This window comes from Vicugna pacos, chromosome 6, assembly GCF_048564905.1.
Source record: "Vicugna pacos chromosome 6, VicPac4, whole genome shotgun sequence".
Lineage (NCBI taxonomy): Eukaryota > Metazoa > Chordata > Mammalia > Artiodactyla > Camelidae > Vicugna > Vicugna pacos.
In genome coordinates, this window is record NC_132992.1 from 26,136,347 (window position 1) to 26,160,045 (window position 23,699).

Consider the following 23,699-nt stretch of genomic DNA (forward strand, 5'->3'; position numbering starts at 1 on the left):
CATATTAATTCCCAGAGCTTAATAGAGGATGGAAGCGGAGAAACGAGGGAAAGACCCTGGCTCTATTTACATTTTTAAAGAGTGAGTCCACGTTCTGAAAGCACACACAGTTCTCCTGAGTTCTTATGTCAACTTTAGAATAACGAAGTTGAAATTCCAACATTTTTTTCAAACTATACAATTAACATTTTTTAACTTTCGTAGGCTTGAGTACTTCATGATGAGAGTCTTCATCTTATTTTTAAAAATAATTTTTGCATATTTTAATTAGGAGTTAAAATATTGTAAAGTCATAGGAAATGTGTAAGTCGTATTATTACAGATACTAATACAAGCATATCTTGCCTTTGTTGTTTAAACATCTCAAGTCAAGTTCATGTTGCATGCTCTGTTTGCTGATTAAAGTATCTTTGTATATGTCTTACTACTTTCTAACAACAAGCACATATTCTGAATTACTTTACTGTATTTTCCAAGTCCATATATTATTTTTGGCTTGGTGTTACATATCGTGTTTTAATTGTGTAGTTTCTAGAAAATCAAATGCTTAAAGTACTTTTTAATAATAGAAGTAAGAAGTGGAAGTGACTTCAGGGTTTATTTCGTCTGACTTCTTAATTTTAAAGATAGAAAGGAAACAAGTCCCAGGGAAATGAAGTTCATCACTTGCTTAAGGTCATATGACAGCTGGAGGCGGCACCCTAGAGTCTTAATTCCCATTTAAGGCTCTTTCTCTTACACCACATCCATTGAATCACCTTTCACTTGGGGTCTAAGATGAGTTTCAGATTTTTTTAGATAGAACTTGTGGGTAGTGTGGCTTCTTTTTTTCTTCTTGAAGCCTAATACGTTTTACTTCCCCATTCAGTTTGTATTTATTTAGAAGCGCTTGTGCATTTTATTTCATTGTCTTTTCACAACGCAAGAACCCTGAGCTGTGTGCTATCATTTCAACAGGAAAATACCACCAATTCACCGGGACTTAATAAATATCATCTTATGGGCAGGTCCCCTGCAGAAATGCTGTAATGGTGTAAAATGTTACAATTTCCACCACATCTGCAACCTCAACAAAAGAGGCGCGTGTACCATTTGCTGTCTGTGCCGGGGACGCCTGTCCTCTCTGTGCTCTTTCCTAGATTTAGCAAAATTCAATGATGGTGCTAAGTCAGTTTTTTTTTTTTTAACTTTCAAGGGAGAAAACACTGGCAGAAGTGTGTTTTCTGGGGAAAGCTGTGTGTAAATGAGAAACAGAGGAGAGCAGCAGAGTGATCTCCTGTGGCCCCACTACTACAAGCTCTCCCCATCTTGTCTCCTGCTTTTATATTAATTACAACTTGCATTATCAGCTGTGAGTCTTAGCCCAGCAAATAGAAAATACTGCCCCTGGAGACCTAGCTTCTTGTATCTATTTTCCATCTCCTTCTATTGTGTTCCATTCAGGATTCACTGCTTTTCTCCTGCTAACGCTGCTCTTTAACACAATTACGTAAGAGCGAGAAGAGGACCGTATTTGACTTCCAATTATTAAAGCCACTGGGAATAGAAACATGTTCACCTCTTGCCCTCGGGTGTCTTCACGATACTTTTGGCTGAAGAACAGGACATATCCTGCGGAATGCATATACCTGAATACTCACCCACACACATGCACGCAGAGAGCCTTTCTCTTTATTTTCCTGTGTACGTCATGTGTTTTACATGTTTTCATATGCCACTTTGGTTTTAAGATTCACTAAACTTCTGCATATAATTTGGCAGGGAGCCAGGCAGTTATTCTTGAAGGATGTAAACTTGGAAACTATCTAGGGAGGGAAAAGAAGAAGAAGAAAGGAGTTGTGATACAAACAAATATTTCAGTCTAAGAAAAACCAGTGTTATGGGTAAAGGAGTATATTTTATCTCTTCGTGTAGTTGCCAGTGTTTTATGACCAAGGAGGTAGCAATTTTTTATTGACCAGATTATCAGTAAATACTTTGTGCAGGAAAATCTTTATATATGATTCAGTCACCATGGTGGAGCTGCATACAGACATCTTTGGGGTAACTTCTCAGCCTTGAAACCCCAGAGGGATTCATCTGTTTTTCCTACTTTCAAGTGAAATGAATATCCTGGTACTACCTTGTGTCAGTCTCTCAACCTAGATCATAATACCTGTGACATTCTATGGAAATAAACATCTTGTGATACTTTTTAAGACAGCATATTTGAGGATGTCAGGGAGATAAGGGGAGAGACAGGGACATGGTGGGTTAGCTAGCGAACTTGAGCAAATTTCAGGACTGGGCTGAAAATCCAAGGCCCAACTCGTTTGGAAGAACCAGTTGCTCCTAAAGGAGTATTTGCTTATATGGCTGTATTTCACCCCTTTAGTTTAGGGAACACCTCCTCCAGAAAACCATGGAAGGAAGTCAGCTGAACTATAAACTGGTGAGGCTTGACTTTAGAACTCAGTACAGGTTTGACCGATAGGGACAAACCAGTGCTTTCAGTTGCAGGAAGCCCTTCTCCTCCATTCCTTCAAGTCACTGTAGTGCCTAAACAGAAAAAATGCACTCGAGCTTCGTTTGAACGATTATATAATAGCTTTTGGCTGACATTTGCCTTAAAACATAGTTGAGGTGTTAGTGGTTAATTACTGTAATTTTCATGAGGGGTAAGGAGCTTTTATAGCAGCCAGCTTCATAAAAAGGCTGCAGTGCATAAAACTCACATCCCTTGCTGCGTACACTGGAAAGTTTAGCTTAGGTGACTGTGTTGCAGTAATTGCATTTTTGAAAAGAAGGCTCCGGCCAGTGTTGTTGCAGGACTAAACTCACACCATGCTATTGTTTGTTTCTTTCTTTTTTTTTCCCCCATGTAATTCTTCTACCTCTTTATCTGATTACCATGCGGCAAACAGCTGACACGAAGAGGCTGCAAAGCTTGAAGAGCCCCTGTATTCTGTTTGCTTTTAGCTTGAAACTATTGGAGTGGTTTCTAACTGAGATAAAAAGAGACATCACAGGCATGACTTTGTCTCAATACAGGCAGCAGAGAACCTTGCTTTTCATTTCATTCTGCTTAACTTCATTCCCTGATCTACTTTCTGGACGTATCTTTACTTTAGAGATCTATACCTGTGCCTTATTTATAGTCATAAAATTTCTGCTTAAGGTTTTCCCTTTGAATCAATTGCTTGCCTGGTAGCAGTGCCAGCAGCATTATTTGATATAGATGTTATTAATCTCTCGCGCTTCGGGTCATTTCACCATCTATCAAAAATGCTAAATATTAATTTACAGTTGCTTGTAGCAGATCTGTAGAGGAAAAGAGATAAGTTTTTTGTTGTGAGAATAGTCCCCTATTTTGTCTCACCTTGGTTTCTTGATTTTATTTTTGGTAAAGCTTTTGTTCTATTTGTACATTATAGAGTTGAGTTTGAGAAAAATAATAGAGTGTTTTGTTTTTTTTTTCTGGATAAACTATAATGACAACATGGCAAGATTGCTTTCAGATGGTCAGGATGTTTGCTGTTGCCTATAGGCATGTCGGTCTGTCTGAATTCTTATTTACCGATTCTTGTAAGAAGAAATAGTGTGCTTTGGGAAATTGATGGGTTACTTTTATTATTTTGCCCTGGTAGTATTGCCTGCACCCACCCCCCCCCCTTAATGAATTTGTTGGCCAGTAGATCTGTGGGCTTAGCTGAAGTCATCGCATAGAGGTGACAAGTGTACAGCCCTGGCCTTAAGGCTGGTCTGTTTCATGTGCTGTTCCTACTCTCCGTTTCTGCCAGAGGAAATTCCATCTCTTGCCTGCCTTCATGTGGTGCTGATAAAGTCTTTCCTGTACATTAGAATTCCTGTTTTCCTTTAAGCAACAGCAGGGTATTGGGAATGATCAGGAAAGGGGAGGAGAAACAGGAGAAGAATACACTCAGCAAAGTAGCGTGAGCTGTAACTCTCGGCTTACCTTACATGTCCTTTAAAACAAGCAGTTCTTCCAGGAAAAAAGCACTGCTCTGTGACTTTTAAATCTTCCATGCAGCTCACATGGAAGTCCTATCCAGTTTATTAGATGGATAACAGTTCATAGTTCTTTCACTTTCTGATTGTTGTTTGTGCCAATTAAAGCAGAAGGTATTGATGCAGTGATTAATATTATTGTATCTGTTGGTTGTATAATCAGTTGATGATAATTTTGAGAGTTAATTCAGGCTGCTTTAGGGCATGCATTTGATGTGAAGGGCTGTCCCGTACATTCTCCAGTCTGTGAATTTCTTAAGAGAGTCTTTGGGTTTTGTAGATGTTAATGTTCTGAAGTATTTGGTGTCCAAGTGCATTGAGACCTATTTCTTGGGACAGTGTGGCCTAGTTAAGATAACAGACATTTAGATTTTTGAGTAGCTTTTTTCTAACTTTAAAAATGAACTGTATTGAGATATAATTTGTATATAATAAAATGCATCCATTTTAAGTATCTATTTCATTTGGTCTTAACAGATGTATATATCGATGTAAACATCACCTCATCAAGATTCTAGAGCATCTTTTCTTCTTTTTGGTGCCTATTGCTGAAAAGACAACATACTGTAACGTGGCATTGATATATGCCTCGTTCCTCAAATACTAATATGTGCACATTTTTTTGTCTCTCTCTGCACTTTTCCTCTTGGTTCCTCATTTATGGCTGAAATGGTAACTGTGGGAAAATTCCTTGGCCTCCTGACATCAGAATCCTGCATCTTGGCGAGACCACGATGATGCAACCTCCACCCACTCAGCAGGCACCCCGGGGCCCTCCAGTGGGGGCCATGCATCCCAGAGTGGAGACAACAGCAGTGAGCAAGGTAAAAGGTCAAGCATTTTCCTTGTGCAAAGTGGGCCTGACTAAAATAACGTCAGTATTTCATGCTGTTCATACATCTGCCTCCATGTAAACAGGAGAGTAGCAGGTTAGGGAATATAATCAGCTGCTCTTTAGGGAGACAGTATTTCTTCTCCTTAACTTACATTACTTACCAAAAAAAAAAAAGAAAAAGAAAAAGAAAAGAAAAGAAAACCAAAGTGAGATGTCTAATCTTTAAGCAGGCATTACAATAACAATCAATTAGTTCTGCCAATTCTTTTACAAATTTGGTTATCTACACTTTATTTCTGTGTTAAGTAAATAGAATGACAGATCTTCTTTGCTGCTGAGATGCAGTAGTTTGAATTATACTATAAATGGGATATTTTATTTGGGATATCAACTATAAGGGTTTTCTGGAATCAAGCAATGATGCCTCTAAAGCACACATGATGCAAAAATCTGTTTTATTAGCTCCAAAGTACTGAGCGAATTTTACATGGAATTGTATCTTGGGAAGATGGATTTTGAAATTCTTAGAAGCTTATTTATCCCCATTTCCATTCAGCTGACATGGGGGCTTTTGTCACAAATCCTAAAAATTAGAATAATCAGAAGGCAAGGGGGACATCAACTCCAGATGCCACGGAAGCCTAGAGTAATTTAGAATACATTTTACCATTTAAAACTCACCTATCGCACAGAGAGCAATTATATATTGGGAGGGATGACTCTTCTATGGCTAAAATGATAATTTAAAGGAAGATGCATTATTGAATGTGGGCCAGGAAAGTGTATAGATTTTACTTTTTAATACTTTACATTAGATGGTGTCTGATCTCCTAGGTCTATTTCATCTCTATTATGACTGTGTTTATGGCCACAATATTTAAGCATTAGACAGTCTTCCAAGTGGAGGACAGTTTAACAGCTTGAGCTGTAGTCATATATGCCATTTAAAAGAGGGTAGTTGATGTCAGGTGAGTGCCACTACTCCAAGTTTCTGGCCATGGATTTTGGATTCCTAATATTCCAGAAGAGTCCAGAAAAAAAATGTCTCTTCTGGGACGCCATTAACTTGTGCATGCGTCCAACTTAGAATCTAGGTTTAAGCAAGTTGGAACTAACAGAAATGAATACCATCAGTAAATTGTGGAAGAACTTGTGAACTGCATCTATTTAAGCTTCCTCTGCTGTTTTGATTAGACCAGTTTAGATGGATCTAAGAAAACTAACCTATAAGGCATTTTGAAAATGACATGTATGTAAATTCAGTGATCTGCAATGCAGTGGCTTTATTGTGTCTCCATGTCTTGGAGAAGGACTTCGCTATGTGGTTAAATCTGAAAAGCTTTCTATGACTCCACCCTCCCTACCACCCCAAATTACTGTGCCACAACAGGGGAAGTGTGTCTATTGATGAAAACAGAACACCCTAAACACAGGACAAAAGAGGGAGAAGGAGAAGCAGACGCAATGGTCTAATGAGGCTATCTTCCAAAGACTTGTTGTGTGCGAGGCTCACTTTGACCTTTCCCTCTGCTCAGGAGCCCAGCGCTTCATTTTTCACATTCTTGCAATTACGTTAACGCTTCAAGCATTTCTGACTCCAAGTCAGCTAGCAACACCAGGCATAACTCAACACTGTGAGTTTTTCTCCTCTCTGTAGATTCATTAACAGGTCACCAAGGTCCCAACTGAAATTTAAAACTGACTGGTTCTGTTGGGTTGGCTGAGTTATGGCTGGGGAGGTGGCGGGAGAGGACCAGAGAGAAGGGGAGGCAAAGAGAGAAGACCCTGGGGTTTGGAGCCCAGAACAGTTGCGGCAACGGACAAGGCATAGAGTTTTATCATTTTGGTTAGTTTTGCCTGCTTGTTGATTTTGCTTTGGTTTCTGGTCAGGAAAGAGAAAAGCTCCGAGGCTGAGACACGGGGTAAAAGCCATATGCACAGACCTTGATCTTGTGGGTAGCTGCACCCACTTATGCCATGTTGAAGGATCTGATCCCTGTAGGATTTTGTTCCTTTAATCATATCTCTGTGGGATTAAAGAATGGACATGGTAGCTTATGTGTTTGAATACTAGGAAGTCAGTCATTTTACTGTATTAAAGTGTGAGGGACCAAAAAAAAAAAAAAGCTATGATTCCTTTAAAATGGAGACTGTGTTGGTGTGGAGAATTTCCTACCTGGCTTACCACATCAGTGGCTCCAAAACACATGTTTAAGGGTCTTCTGTTTTTCACAAAAGACTCTAAATTTTGAAGGCCAGACGAGTGCATTTTGTCATCCTCATACCCATATTAGTCTTTTAAATATGTTTTCAAGATATTTTGTCCCACCAAATTGTTCCGAGTAGCTTTCCGTGGGAAAGATTAATTATCTGCTTCAGGGCAAAGTCAACAGAGATATTGACTGAAATCACATATGCTTATCCCAGGTTAAATCTTAGGGTTGACGTATAATGGAAAACCTAGGAAGGAAATTTATGCTCTTTGTATTAAATATATTAGAGTGTGTCGCTGGAAACCAAGTTTGTAGTTTAGCAAAGAGTTTTCTTGCTTATTCGGAATTTATTAGCACAACAGGCATATGGAAAACTGTAAAATGATTCAGTTTCAAAACAAATTATGATAAACAGAAAAAATAGGGATGAATTGTACTAAATACAATGTTTTCATACACATTTTAAATTAAACTTTAATAGCCATATGCTATAAAACAATACATGCATTTATGTTGCTTTATAATTTTGTGAATATTTTTACTAAAATGATTCATATAAATCTTTAATTTGGAACCTAAAAATATCTCATTATTTTATGACTTGATAGTGAAAGAGCCATAGTTACACAGGTGAAAGGTCATCTTTTTCTCCTTAGTGTTTGCAACAAGCAAAAAGGAGGAGAAGAAAATCAAATTTTTAAAATATTGTAAGAAACCAACTTGATAAAATGTGAAACCTGACTTTACTGTATCTTTCACACAGCACATGCCTAGCAGTAAACTATATAAATATGAACCAGACTTTCATTCACTCTGATTTCTTTTGCTCAAAGCAGCCAAAGAGAGGGAGTTTATCTTGTGAGTCACATTAGAATGAAGGGAAAAAAAATCTGTTTTTTCCGGGATAGAATTAGGGTACAGACTGGGGCTCTGGGGAAGGAACTGGTGCTTTTTGTGTGTGGTGTCCCATCAGTAAAATGGGAATGATAATAAGGCTTGGGGTCCCTAATTCTGTACCTGCTGAGTCAAAAGCTGCTTTGTATTTCATTGTGGGTTGTTTTTTTTTTTTTTTTTTTTTGCCAGAGTAAAGACTAGGAAGCAGCCCCTTGTTCATAGAGCACTTTGAGAGCCTTAGATGGAAGGCACAATGTATGTACAAAGTATTATTATTATTGATGTGTTTGTGTAACTCCCATTAACGCTGATGGGAGTTACGCATGTGAATTGGCAAGAGAATAGACCCCTCAGTGTTTCGAGCACATGAAATTTACATTTTTTCCAGTGCTGTAATTGAGATGTTGACAAATTGGAGAATATTGATGAGCCTTTGTTTTAAGTATTTCGTGCCAAGTTTGTTTTATTTTTCCTGGTTTGAACAATGGTATGGGTTCAGCGGCAATGAATAAAGAGGGTAGAGTAAAGATAACTTTGTATTTCAATATTTTGATGTGCCAATATGAAATAAATTGTCTTAGGCAAATGGAATATGCTGTTTTAATCATTAGCTAGGCATGAAAGAAAAATTGATGTTGACATCTTTGCTGTAAAATCGTTGTAATGGGGCCTTCCTTACAATTCATTTTTGTAAAATTCATTTTGTACATTTTGCAGCAATTGAACAATCCCTGCACTGTGAATAGGCAGGATTCCCAGAAATACCGAGACAGTTGGCCCAGTAACTGCTGAGCTCACACTGCACACCACACGCACATTAACCATACTGTTGCCAGACCCAGTGCAACCTAAATACATTCGCATTCTAGCAGCTCTGTGTGTCGAATCCTTCAGGACACAGGGCTGTACAAGCCAGCCTAGCTCCCCTCAACTCAGCCACCTACCAAACCCCTCTGTCTATGTCCCTCTCTGCCATCCAGGCAAGGAGACCAGAATTCCATAGCTAGATATTTATTTATTTATCACGCAGTTCTTTAGCAATCATGGTGTTGAAATCTAAAAATACCCACTGTATATTTAATGTAAGCATTTATAGGTAAGCGAGAATCTGATATAGGATTACACTTTTGAGTTGTATAATACATGAAATAGTATTCTCCTCCACCAAAACATTCCAGTTATACATTTAAAGGAGGAGGGATAAAACCTCAAACCCACTTACGGTGGGTCCTGAATCTGTTCTACTGGGATTTCTTATTCAGTCTAGGGAAACTCTGTCAATGGAATGTTTTCATAGTGGCGGCAATCTCTTTAAAATAACCCTAAATACAGTATGACAGATGCCATCTGGCATAATCTTTTGCTAGTTGCTTTTAACTTTTATTTTTCCTAGAGCTAAGTTCATCCAAAACTGGTCACTTACTGTTATGATAAATACAGTGACATTTCTCTTCCTTCCTGTCCTCCTAATTGTAGCAAAAAGTTCACCGAGAATGTAATTGGTAATTGAACATTGCCGCAGAAGTTGGTGTATATAGCACGTTCATGTTGCATTTTCATTCTCTTTTTGCTCCCCTAAATAAAGTCGAAAAGGAATACTACCCTTTAACCATCATCAAACATCCAGATAATTTCTGTTGATTTTCTTAGGACTTTTTAGAATAGCAACCATTAGAAATAAAATTAAACTCTTCTAATAAATAAATGCTCTAGGAGCGTGTAATGGTGCCCATAAATGTTTAAAAGCTTTCTATAATTGCTGTTAATTTTGAGTAATTTCTTCCTATATGTATCAACTTACTTGAAAAACCCGGAGTTGGAATTTCTAGATATTTTTTAACTTAGTCATGTAAAGGGATGTCTCCTGATGCCAGTTAGAGTTTAATTTAGAGTAGTAATTAAACTAGAATACTGCCTCATAAACAAAAGATAAACAATAAACCAGCCACGTTCCCTGCTGTTTCATAGCTTTCTTTCCCAGATGTTTTAGCCTGATAATTTTTACACAGTGAACTACCTAACACGGAGTTTTGTGGACAGAGGTGGAAAAAGAGTAATCTTTTTTGTTTTTCTTTTTTGGTTTGTTTTTTGTTTTTTGTTTTTTGGGGTCATCTTTTTTCCCCTCCAAAAATCAAACTGCAGGGGATTTTCCACTATTTAGAGTTTTTAAAAATTTGGATAAAATACATACCTAATGCAGATGTGCTTTCAAGAGAACTCTAGCTCTTTATCTTAGCTGTTGTCTATTTTTTTCCCTTCCAAACGAATCTTGTCGTGAATGTCTTTTACACTTAATCTTGTGAAAGGGCACAAATTTTTGCTTGTGTAAAACCTTGATAACAAGTCAGAGAAAGGAAAGCTTGCTGATGGAAAATGTTTCTCTTCCCCCTTTTGCTCCACATTCTGCCCCCACGTGTTCCCCGCCGTGACCAGTATTACTTGATGTCTGTGCTCTTCCTTGGGCTACGAGGGCTTCTCTGTCCAGTTCTGGACCAGTCCAGTGTCAGCCATGATCTTTCTAATCGTCAGGTACTAGTCGGCCGTTCAGTGCAGAAGCCATGTTATTTTCACTGGGTGGGGTAATTACTGAAAGCTGAGAATAGCTGCACTAAAGACAGAGGGATACTTTCATGATCCCATTAGCATAAGAGTAGGTAAATTATTCATGCCAAGTGAGGGTTCTATGGGGAAAAGTATAGTTAATGCACATAGTTTTTAAATGTATCCCTTTCTGCTCTGAGACTAAATTCTTGTTGGAATCAGTTCTCAGACATTTACGGGAAAGCTCTGGTGGCGTGTTAGATGCAGTTCATCTCTCTCTGTTTGCAGCGCTCTCAATAGAGACCATCTGGCAAAGATCCAAAAGGTGATTAAACAAAATGATCAGCTCTTGTTGCTGTGTTACATGTCCAATACTCCGGATTAAAAAACATGACCCACGACAGTCAAGCTAACGTCATGCCGCTCCCCCTCCCCCCTCCCCTTTCCGTATAAGAATTCAGATGGTCCACAAATGTGTGAGCCATCTTTGTGTCCTTATGGCCCATAATCATGAACAGGTTGTGCAAATGGCTCTTTCTGTAGCACTGTCTGTTCCAGCAGCATAGAAGCATTTCATATTAATTGGGTCAGTCTAATATTCATATTGACATGGGGAAAAATTACTAAAATTTATTCTTATAGCAGACAATGAATATGTGTGCTTTCTGCCATGAGGGAAGTGAAATCTGACAACTGGCTTGTGCAACTGATTAGTTTTTCTTGAAGCTGGAGAGAATCAAAGCATGAGAAACTGTCATTCTTTGAAAACAGTGCACAACCCTTTGTAACTAAACAACATGGATTGGGTGGGGGGCTTTAGGGGAGCTTGTGGAAATGAGCTTCGGTCTTAACGCCATAATCAGGGATGAATTTACAGTGCCATTCAGAGGAGTCCTCCCTCCCCATAAACAAGCTGATAATCACAGGGAAGCTGACTTCCAATTAGCTTTTCCTTCCCTCACACGGATCAGGGTGTTTATACGTCCTCCTTAAGCTTTAGTATGTCACTACTGAGACGGTGCCTCTCATGTCACATTCAAAAGTTTGGAAATAAAATGTTTTATTGTGAGGAAATCCTGCTAATAAGCAAGGTAATTCTCAACCAATCATTTCACGATTGAGTTAAGGTAAAAAATGCCAAGATTTGTGACTAAGGGACAGATGTATCTTATCTTTGGGGGTTTGCACCAAATGCCAAGTAGAAATATAAATTGAACAAACCAGACATTGTGAGGAAGTGATTGAAGAAATATTGAGATGAGATCTTGGAATGAACGGTGTATGTATATTTATAACAATGCTGTGAACTGCTTACATGTCATATTTGCATAAGCCTGAACTCGGATTTTATTAACGGGCAGTTTCACGTACGTTAGTTAAGGCGTCCAAAACAGGAGACGGTTGTGAGGTTATTCAGAGGTGATGCCTGACCATTTCCTATTGTGGAAGGAGCCTATGACTGATACTGTAGGATGAATTTGAGTGCAGATACCCAGAGAAGATAAAGAATAAAGCAGAAAGAACAAAAATTCTTTAGAACCACTTTAAAACATCATCAGTCCTGTCAGCTCCCCTTTCTAAGGGAGGGAGAGCAGTAGGTTAGAAAGGCAGCCGGGCCCAGCACTCAGGGAGGGGAAGTGAGGGAGGGTCCCCTTGAGTCTGTGCAGTGTGGCAGATGAAAGGGACTTGCATAGCCTTGGGGGTCTTAAGGCTATTATAGGGCAACTCATGCTCTGTTATCATGCTGATTTTTCAATTGATTTTTGGCTGAACAGTACTTGTTGAAGCCCTCCAGAGCATCAGACACGGCCTTATGGTGCTATACATTGTAATACATGTGTTCTCTTTTTCCCCTTCATTGTCTTGTCTTTACTTCCGGAGAATAGTCTCTAATGACGCCATGTTATTTTCTCCCTTTCCTCTGTCTTTTTTTCTACCCTTAGAAAATTCCCTGAAATTCTTACTGTTTTTATTTTTGGGGGGAGTGGGGTAATGGGAGAATAACTTTTTATTCATCTTCCTATGTTGGCATTTGTTTTTAATTTGGCCTTTAAAAATATTTTGATGTCACAGCAGACAATAATATAAACCATTTTTATCTACCAGATTTATTTCTCGGCAGTCTCGAGCCACTCACTCCCTTTATAATGACCTGCAAGAAAACAACTATGGAATTTTACTAAAATCTAATTCCTCATTAAAATGAAAGTAAACCATTTTACAATCCCTTTTATATAGCAATAAGGTCCCTCAGCTTGCTGGAAAGCCAGGTCTTGATAACGGAAGTAAGGGAGGGAGACCTAAAGGAAAAAGGAAGTACGCCCCTGTCTCCCTTCTGCCTAGCAAATTCTTACTGAGGAAAATCTAATTCTAATGTCATCTCCTCCAGGAAGCCTTCCTGATTTGCCCAAGCATAAGCCAGTATTCTCTTCTTTGCACCCTACTGGCACCTTCTACCTCTGTTATAGCATCTTTCATATTTTGTGTTGTAGTCATTTGGTTCCTGGTCTCTCTCCCTGCTTTTCCAAAGCAGAGATTATCACTTATTCGGCTTTCTAGCAATAGTGGGTCCACTTCTGAATCAACAAAATCCACAGATTTTACTTTTTTCTCTTTCTAAGGTGGACAAATTGATCCAAAGTTTGTGCTTAATCAGCTCTGTTTTGTGTGCCTAAAAATAAAAGAACTATTTTTTTAACGTATTGATACATTTGATAAAATACTGTGACATCCTTAAGAGATAATAAAAATTATTTTCTTTTACTGAAATTTTGTTGTATGCAACACTGCTTTAAATAAGTCAATGGGCCATGAGCTCAAACTTAGAATGATTTTGGTTATAGGTAGGGGTCCTAAATTTTAGATTCTTATTTTTAAGTAGAATTTTAAGATAATACTTTAATTGGGATTTGTCTTATTTGTTCTTTAATGTTGTCCTAAATTATATACACATGGTCAGCATTAGGACACAGGATTTCTTTTCCTTATGTTATCTATACAAAAGTAAGTGTATGGATGTAAGTCTTTTAATGGAGTGTAATGTAACATAATAAGGGAAATTGCTTAATGTAGCAAATATTTCCCACAATGAACTCAGGGTCCGTTTCCCTTGTATTCCTTGTGCAGGATGAGATTGACCTTGGCGGGAGTCATTGATCTTCACATACAGGTGAAGAGTCTGGAAGTAATTCTTGAATTTTTAGGCCCCACATGCTTTTGTTGATTTCCTACATATGCCCTCCAGTTTTTTCATAGTTTTCTTTTGAGCAGGTGTAATTTATTTGGGGTGATGCAAGCAGAGCCTTGTACTGAGCTCTTTTTCATCTGCTTGAGGTTCTTCCTAGATTCTTGGACTGTGAGGCAAGAGGCCTGTGCTCTAGGGTCAGAGTTGCACTGAAAAGGGCACAGACTTAGGAGGCAGAGAGCCCTGGGTTCAGATCCTAGTTTTGTTCAGGATCTGCTAGATTCGGTTTTGCCATCTGCAAAGTTGGGGGGAAAACTGCTTACCCTCAAGGTTGTCCTGGAGAGTATACGAAGTGAGATCCCACGTGTTAAGCACATAACATTGCCTGGAACCAGTGACTGTTAGGTCCTTTGTTCCCCTGCCCTCCTGTCCTTTGCTGTCCTGCCCTTTGCTGACTCTGCTTAGCTCCATGGCCTTGGATGATTCCCTTAATCTCTTCAGACTTGGCTCACCTGTAAAACAGGACTGAATTAGGCGATCTTTTAAATTCAAGCTCCAGGAATCTAATTTTGCATTCAAGGGTCTTATTTTTGTGCACTTTATCTTTTAATATAGAGAGAGGTTGCAGGCTTTTTGGTTTTGGGGGTTTGTTTGTTTGTTTGTTTTAAATCAGAGGTGTAACATGAGTGTTTTTATTTCCTTGATTTTTATAGGCTAGTTATAATATGAAGTGAGATAATGTTTTCTGTTTCTTGCTTTCGTTTCCGAGGAGAGACTTTATTCTTCCTAGTTTGGCAAGAAAATTACTGGGCTTTAGGGTTTATTTCCTGAAGGTGATAGATTGTCACAATTCAGGTGTGAGACACTGAAGGTGGTACATTAACCTCAGAAGACTGTTCAGTCAGCTGAGTGCAAGGTGTGTTTTGTAAACACAGAGCAACTTCTCCATTATCCATTATCTAATCAACTAGAATCTCTGTTGGAATTTCTATACTTCACAAGTAGAATAGTAAAGGATAATCAGTATGGAGGCTGAGCCACTACCCTCCCCTGAAATGCATTTCAGAAGTCTAAATAATTTTCAGGGGAATTATACAGCTAAGCATATTTTACTGTGTTCTGGTTTCTTCAGACTGATAATTCATGCAAGGTGTAACTGTTGCCCTTTAGTTAGTAGAATATTTGCTTAATCAAAACGCTTATTCCTTAACCCTTGATGCCAGGTAGGGATGTTAGTGTGGCCTCAAAATCAGGCATTCATCTTTTTTTAAGTTTGGAGATTTACAAAAGTAGACCAGGAGTATAAAATTTCATATTTCTTCTTCCAACTAACATTTGTAACAAATGCCATCCACTAAAATAAAACCTCCAAAATCTCTATGTACTAAATGTGAAAGATGAAGAAAAGTTGATAAATCACGCATTATTGAAAGCTTGTGGAATCTACCTTGGAGGTGTCCTTTTGTGACATATCGTCACACACCGGGGCTGATAGGTAGGTACACGCACCTGGAGGCAGGAAGCTGTCAATGTCTGCAGATCTCTTCTAAATGGGGGGGGGGGGTTGATGGGGAGGGTGGGAGGAGAAGGAATAGTGACTTTATTTGGAAAACCAGCAGACTGAGAAGATGGTAGCCTAGTGTCCCAAAGAACCATCTCCTACACATACGTTGCTTAAATTCAATAGACAAAGGTGTTCATTGAATAAGGTATTTAAGATATCTCATAGGATAATTGCTAGGATTAAATAAGCATTAGTTTTTTAAAAGTGGAGCTTGGTGACTGACTAATGTGGAACCCCCCAAATATTCTCTTCGTTCACCATTTATTGACTATGTATTGGTGGGAAGCACTGTCCTATATGCTGGAGACACAAAGCTCCTAAGATGTGTACCTTTCCTCTTTCTGAGTAACTCAGAAATCTAAACAGAGAAATAAAGATGCTCCTAATATTACATGTAGCATACAGGTTGTAAGATGTTTCAGAAGAGGAAGTGATTAATTGTGCCTGAAATATCTGTGGAAGGCTCCGTAAAATTGGGGAGGTTTTTTAAAGGCTAGATGGCCTTCAGCTGGTGTATCCAGGTGAACAAGGTGGGGAATGTATGCAGAGCAGATGGAAGAGCCCAGAAGTGTGAAGCAATATGGCACATTCAGGGCAAGGACCACATTGGTGCTGTGGTTTGTGAGAGAGGATGTTTGCGAGGAGGGTGGCTGGAGAGGCGAGTAGGGGCTGCCTGTGAAGATCCTTGTTTACCACGCTAAGAAGCTTATACTTAATCCTGTAGAGCACTGTTTACCGAACTTTCCTGGAGATAAGTAGCTCCTAAGGGGCTTGTACATACAGATTCCCAGGCAGACCACAGACACAGAAAGTCAGGCTCTCCATGGGAGGTCCTGGAAATAGGAATTTTTAATCCAGGCCCCAGGGAAGCCCCACTCTGGGATGTGGGGTAACGCTTAGAAAAATTTAAGCGAAAGGAGTATATGATGAGATTAATATTTTTTTAAAAAGCTCTTTTAGAATGTAGAGAATACATTTAAAACAAGACTAACTCTAGAATAAGGGTTAATAGTCCAGAAGGCAGGTGAGGGCTGAATTAAGACAGTGGCTGTGGAGATGGAGGGGAGAAGACTGATAGGTTACTTGTAGGAAGCAGGGAAGAGGACAGAGTCCAGAACAACATGCAAACCTCTCTGTTGGTGGAGGTACTATAGGCTAGATAGTTTTCCTTTTACCTGCCATGAGGTTTGAACCATGGCCCTCTATCTACCCAGTGGAGAAGAGGAGGAGGAATAACACCCATATGCACATGCAAAGTTGTTGAAGTAGAAATGCATGATGCATGTTGGGCGAATGACTTTTTTCCCTGGTCATAAGATACTTCTGGGCAATGTAGTGTAGTGGTTAAAGAGGTAGCCTTAGGCACAGGCCTGTCTGCCTTTACATCTTCAGTTCTGTCACTTTTCAAGGGCAGTCCTCTACTTTATATCTGTAAAATGGGAGTAATAAATACCTAATCTAATAGATTTGGGGAAGTAGGGATTAAATGATGTGATTTATCTAAAATGAGAGTCATTTCATGCTTAGTTCAGAATAAATAAAACATTATAAATATTTTTTTACTTAAAAGTTGCTTTTAAAATAGTTGAAAACGGACCCTATACAGCTGGCATCCTGTTGAGGAACCTAAACTTGCAATCCTGCCTTCATCCCTAGGAAGGCGAAGCAATGGGAGATTCAGCTCGTGGAGCACCCACCTGCCCGGAGCCTGGGCCGTGGGCCTGCCACTAGCCCCCGGCTCATCTAGTGGAAAGTAATTTCTTTCCTCTGAAGTCCTATTGCACATTTTTCTGATTCTCTCTTCTGACCATCAGGTTCTCCCTGTGCTATAGTACTTGGTTACATGACTTATTCATTATCCTGTTTGACTGTAAGATTCTTGAGGACACTTTCCTTGTCTTCAGCATCTTCCCTCTTTGCCCGCTATGGTGCTGTGATAACATAGGAGGCCTTCAATAATTATTATTATTTTTTTTTTGAAAGGAGGATTTGGTTCATATTGTGAAGGACATTGAATAGCAGGCTGGGGAGTTTGTGCTTGATTTGGTAGGTAATAGGGACCTATTGAAGATTTCTGAATGGGGGTAGTGACATAATCGCCTTCCTTTTGAATGCCAGTGACGAATTCTCCACCATGTCTTCCACGGTCGAAACAGCCGACCCATATGCTTCCCTGAAATACTGTCTATTTGAAAGAGTGGATATTCTTGAATGAAGAAGCAAATTTTAAATAGCTTGGGAAAAAAAAAAAAGCTTTGACATTCTTTCTAAGGTAATTTAAGCACTTAAATTACTGTGCTTCACAAAGGTCCCGAGTATGTAGCTTCATTCTAGGAACGTATACAAGGACACATTTCTGTAAATTTTTATAGCAGTGTTAGAATTATTAACAACTGGAAATGACTCAACAGGATTGAGTAAATACATCTTCTTCAATATTTGGATAACTATGATTCCATGGATATTTAAATACACATCACTTAAAAAAAAGAAGAAGGATTTTGTGGTTAAATAGATTGAAAGCTGGAGTGGAGCAGGGTTTTCTCTAGTGTAGGAATGCTCAGATCCTCTAATTTGCTAATGTGCATTTTAAGTCTGCAAGGAGTAGAGAAACACAGAGCTTCCCAGACTCACTTAACCATTGAAACCTTTTTTTGCGTTATCTCTGGGGAACAATCTTCCTCAGAACATATTCTGGAATGCACTGTCCTCGACTGCTTCTTTCATTGAAGTAGTCTCAGATAGGGTTTAATGTCCTAGGGAGTCTTCTTGCATCTTGTATTTAAAAGGTAGGTCAGCATGGGCTCAGGATCAATTCTCAGTAGTGTAAAAAGCAATTTCCTCTATGGTCTGAAGTCTTGTGGACTTCATCTATTCTTGCACAGGGTATTCTGTTAACCTGCCTATCCTTAAAGTTACATTTCATTGTATTAATCAAACAATATTTTCTAAATACCCCATGAATGTTTGATTCAATGCAAGCCCATTTGGTTATACCCTCAAAAATTTATGAATGAGGATCCTAACGGAATCCTGTTATGAAATGTACTAATATTTAGTTTGATGCGTAGCCTACGATGTACTTTCCTTCCTCAAAAGCAACTTCTTTTTCCTTCTAAGTGGCCGCTGAATTGGAGGCTGGATGGTAAATCCATGGAGGCAGGAATAGGAGTGGAGGAGGGAAAACCATTGTCCCTCACTAGGGAATGGATGGCTTGGGCCCTGTTTGCTTCAGGGAGTCAGCAGTGAACTCAACATACCATCTACCCAGTGGGAAATTTCTGGGAAACAGAGCTGCAAAACCTGAGGCTGCCTGTATCGAGCTGTTTTGGGATCTCCAGTTTAGCAGAATGTTAGAACTGGTTGCCACCAGGTGAGTGTGGCCTCTATTGGCAAGAAAATGTTCCCTGACTCTTCCTTATTATTGGAAGATGCCAGGGGGCATCATGTTCAGGGGCATTCAGGAGGTCCAGGATTTCTATCCCACCTGGTCACTAACTAAGAGGGTAGACTTCTTGTCCATACATTCTTCTTCTGAGCACTTATGGCGGGATTGTCCACAGAATTGTGTCACCCCCTTTTGACTGTATGAGGGCAAATTAGGCTGGGCACTCTTGTCTCTCCAGCTGTGAAATGAGCAAGAGGCTTGTGGTACAACGAAGAGGATCTTTGCAGTATGATGAGAAAAAGCCTGATTTTGTCTTGTTTGTCAAGAAGTTTTTCTACAGGGTTTTGAATTCTTTACAACAATTAGCTCCGAAAACTGCAACATTTCTGAAGACGTCCTCCTAACTTTGTAGATGGGAACGTGGACAGATTTGGAGAGCTGATGGTTTGTAGTATCATTTGTCAACCTTCAAACTTGAGAGTAGAAACATGGGTTTACTGTTCTTAATCCATCCAGATTTTGACGTTCTCCCCATCTCAGCGTAGCCATCAGCCTCTTAACGGATGAGAGTTTCCTCCACGTTCCTTATTCTAACTGAAATTCTAGCCGCTCATTTTCTGCCAATATAAAGCATGAGTTGCTTTCTGCTGGCAAAAAAAGAAAAAAAGAAAAAGAAAATTAGACCCTGGCTGAAATAAAGTTACACTGAAAAGCAATGTGTCAGATTTTTTAAAAATCAGAGGAAAAAATGATGCTCTTACTCTTTGCTGCGTTTCTCCATACTGGACATTTAAGGCAGAAATATCAGGGAAGCTTCCCTCTGGACGCTGTCAGGGACCTTGGAACTTGCTGCTTTGTAGGAGAATGAGGAAAGTCCAAAGTTCATGGATGCCTTCTTGCCTCTTACAACATCACTCTTGGGACAGTCATCTCTGAAGCTGTGACATTTTAACCTTGTCATCTACACGGATGTACTTTTTTTTTTTTTTTGGAAAACCTTACTTAAACACACTGGCCTCTTTTTAGGCATATTCTCTGATAACATTTGCTGAGTTTCTCTGGCACCCTTGCCAGCAGGAGGTGAGGAAAACAAAAGCTGAGAAATCAATCTTGATTATGGAGGGTCGCTCGCCTGCCACTGTCTCCGTACATCAGCCCTCAGTATTGCCCTCGTACCCAGCGAAGTGCTCTGTACCCAGTTGGTGATAAACAGACATTGGTTGAATAGACTATTGTTTCATTCTGACAATTGGTTAATAGCTAATAGCTTGTAGCAACTTAGTAGATGGTGCTAGCGTTGACTTAGGCATTGATTCCTTATTAAAAGTGTCAGCACCTAAAATTGTTGAGTTTGGCAAAGTGTCAGTCACCAAATCCGTGATGGACTTATCAGGTGGAATTGAGTAGTCTGAGGCACAGGAAAGGAGGTATAAGGTCATGGCTAGAGAGTCCACCAGCTCCTACAAATTAAGGGAAGTGTTTCTGTGCTTTGGGGAGAAGTTCAAAAGCTTATAACTTCCTTCTTAAGATCGTGGAGTTAGACCTAAGGGTGATCTTAGGTGACTTATTTAATGTCTTCAGACATGAAATGAAGATGACCACACCTGTATAGAGATGTTGTAAGAATTAAATTAGATAATGTACTTGAAGCTCTAAGTGGTGGGCCAGGCATATATGATACCACATGTGCTATAATAACATACATATGATCGCTGACTCTCTATTGGTTTTGAATCTATGACTTGAACTTTAAGCCCACATCACTTTCTGTGACTTCCTATTTCAAGGTACAGTATAATATGATTTCTAAAAATATGAGAATAATAGCTCAAGAATAATTGCCTCTCTCTTTCCCCCTGGTCCTTGTCTTCTCATACAGACATACCGAGACAAGGCTCGTAGGCAAAGGAGGCTCAGGAGAGTGATAAAAATCTGGGAGAAGTATGTGACCAAAATTCTCAGTTTCTGTGCACTAGGCTTTGGTGCTACGTCAAATGCTGTCTCACTCTCCTGCTTTTGCATTCTCGAATTTTTGTTATCTACCTGAAGGCCAGGATGGAGTGAGCTGTGAGTGAGCAATTAGCCTGTGGAACGATGGTCCAGGGCGGCTTTGTGAGGCCCCGAGGTTATGGGCTCAAACTCCAGAATGGGAGAGCCTGGGAGAGGCTCCAGTCTTCACTACCTGTTACCCGGGTTCATGTCTTGTCAGGGAGTTGGGTGACATGCATGAGGTGATAATGCATGCCTGGCAGGTACTAAGCACCCATTAAGCATTAGTTTTTATTAATATTATCATCATCTCTTAATGCTCTCATGGACTTGCCTTCCATCCCTGCATGATGAGGATATTCGGGGATTCCAGGTCTTTTCCAGTTCTAACATGCTGTATCTATTAATTTTTAAATAATATCATTCAAATTCCAAATTGTATCTGCAGATACGTTACATTTAGTTTTACATTTCTGTTTCTTAATATATGGCTACATAAATTTTCATTTGATTCCCTCAGTATCTCTCAGGTTTATCCCTGTTTTCTGGATGAGGCAGCTTGGCCTTGAAGAGGGTCAGATACTTGCCTATCACCGTAGAGAAAGGAAGCAGAAGAATTAAAACAAGTTCATTTAGTTTTTTTCCCCATTCTTTACCTGCACAGTGAGTTTTGCATAAAAAGGTACTAGGTTCACAAACGGTATAAAATTTAATGAAGGCAACTGACTATCCTGAGAAAGTCATTAAAACCTCCATGTCATCTCTCTAATGAAAAGGCTGCCACCCTTCTATTATTTCTTTATTACAACCTTTTATTTTTATTTCGTCAACTTAAACTGAAGCCTGAGCTCTCACATGCCACTTGTTAAAGATTTTAAATCAGTGACTTATGCTTTCAAAAAGTAATTTCTTGTCCATCTTTTTTTCCTCCATGTATGTTGCTCAAATCCATAGGGTCAATCTTGGAGTAGGAAGGAGAGAGGTCAGAAATTGGATTGGCACATTCTAAAGGCTTAGTTCTCTTCTCCTTGTACTTAGAAATGACAAAGACTACAAGAGGTAGCTGAACCGTAAAATAATGAGACTGCTTTTCTCCTGAGACTTGCCACAACTTATTTCATAATCACCAACTTCATACGGAAGTAAATAATGCTTATTTGCATTTAACTATTTGCTCTTTGCATCAAACATCCATTGACTTTGGGGATAATAATTCTGCCACCCAAAGAAAATTTACCAATTCCATTAGTAACATATCGAACTGGATAAAAAAAACTGGAGCATTAGTGAATATTTCATATTGTGGGTTTTTAAGAGATACTTTGCTGTGCATAAAAACGGCTTTCTTGAAGGTGTTCATTTTGATTTTCTTTTTAATTTGCTCACCAACACCACTTAATTACCTCTGCAACCCACTAGAAGCACTCACTAGGTGGGTGGAGAAACTTAATTCAGAACACTTTCTTTTTAGCTATAAATGGGTTTAGCCTCTTAGTTTTATCTGGCTTGAAAAATATCAAAGCAGTAAAATAAAACCACACTCTTTCATTGAAAGGTACTTCTGCACTATTAAACCATAGTGTCAGTCACATGTATTGTTCAAATTCTTTAGCTCTCCTGAACTACTTAAAGGTATCCTCAGTATTCCGAAGAAGTTATTTTCTGCCCCACTATAGAGTAAGAAGGAACCAATCAGAGCTTCCTCTTCTCTTTGGCAATATTTTTTCTCTAAAGGATTTCTTGACACTCTCTTCAGTTCTTGACTTTCAGGGCTGGTCCTGACAAACCTCCAGAGGTGTATGTCAGTGCCTGTAGTAGTGTCAAAAGCATGACGCCACATGCTCAGGTGCTCCTCTGACCTCATATTTAATTGCCTACAAGGCAGTAGATAAAGGGCCTGCCTGGAGGCGTCCAGATTTATATTATGCACTTCTAAAAAAAATTAATTCTTATTTTTTATTGAAGTGTAGTAGTCGATTTATAATTTAGTTTCATATATACATATATACAAAGCAGTGCCGATACACATATATGTATATTCAGATTCTTTTCCATTACAGCTCATTACAAAAAAATTGAATATAGTTCCCTGTGCTATACAGTAGGTCCTTGTTGTTTATCTATTTTATATATAGTAATGTGTTACCCCCAAACTCCTAATCTATCACTCCCCTGGCTTATGCACTTTTGAAAGTATTTTGAACTGGAGACCACAAGAGGACTTTCTAATCTTCAGTTGACCCAATCTTGAAAACTGGGCAATATTAGGTTATGAGTGATCTTAGAAATGGGAATATTAAGGCATAATTTCAAAATCATGTAGTATCCTGTCTTTATAGTTTCCTGTGCTTTTGTAAAGATCTAAAAAGTACATTTGTAAATATCTAGTTATCTTTGCGTCCAGCATTTCCAGGGGAATTAGTTGCCTAAGAAATGATAGCAAACAATAGATAATTTATTCCCTCTTTAGAAATGTTGTACTTGTTTGTTGATTTTTACTCACTGGATTGGGTTTGTGGTTTAAAGAGAAGTTAATCCTGACTTTCTTAAAACCTATAGAGTTCCAGGATTTCTTAAAGACAATGGCCTTTGATATGCCAATCCAATAAAAATTTCTCATGCGGAAGTAATTAACTATACTCTCTTTTGCTCAAGTTCTGGGCCAGTATCGATGGTATTTACACAGTTAAAATCAAGTTGAGAGTTGACTAATTATTCAGTTATTTTGACTAATGAAAACAAAAATCAGTATTTCATTTTTCATGCCAATAGGAAATTAACATATATTTGTTTTAATTTCTCAATTCACTTTGCCTTTGTAAATGCGTTTACTACAAGGATTCCTAAAATAGTTCGTAATGTCTTTTTCTCCCAAATTTGGGTAAATGATAATAGATTTCGTTTGTTTACAGTTGTGGATATTTACAGTGTTCTCAGTGTATGCTATATTTTCACATAATTACACAGAGATTCGTTATCAGCATTATACACTACGTGTAGCACCTCTGTATTAGCAGTTTGTTTTTAGCCCTGAAAATAAGTGGATATGGACAAAGTCATCTTTAAATTCCCTAGTTTTCTGT

General features: G+C 38.8%; 1 protein-coding gene across 10 annotated transcripts in view; it reads left to right on the forward strand.

The window, feature by feature from the left end:
• MEIS2 (Meis homeobox 2) overlaps positions 1 to 23,699 on the forward strand; it is a 196,418-nt gene that overhangs the window by 11,860 nt on the left and 160,859 nt on the right. For all 10 annotated transcript variants that reach the window (XM_031672961.2, XM_031672957.2, XM_031672963.2 and 7 more), the window contains one exon: positions 4,718 to 4,832. In XM_031672961.2, the coding sequence (XP_031528821.1) occupies positions 4,718 to 4,832 (115 nt within the window). The remainder of the gene's footprint in view (positions 1 to 4,717; positions 4,833 to 23,699) is intronic.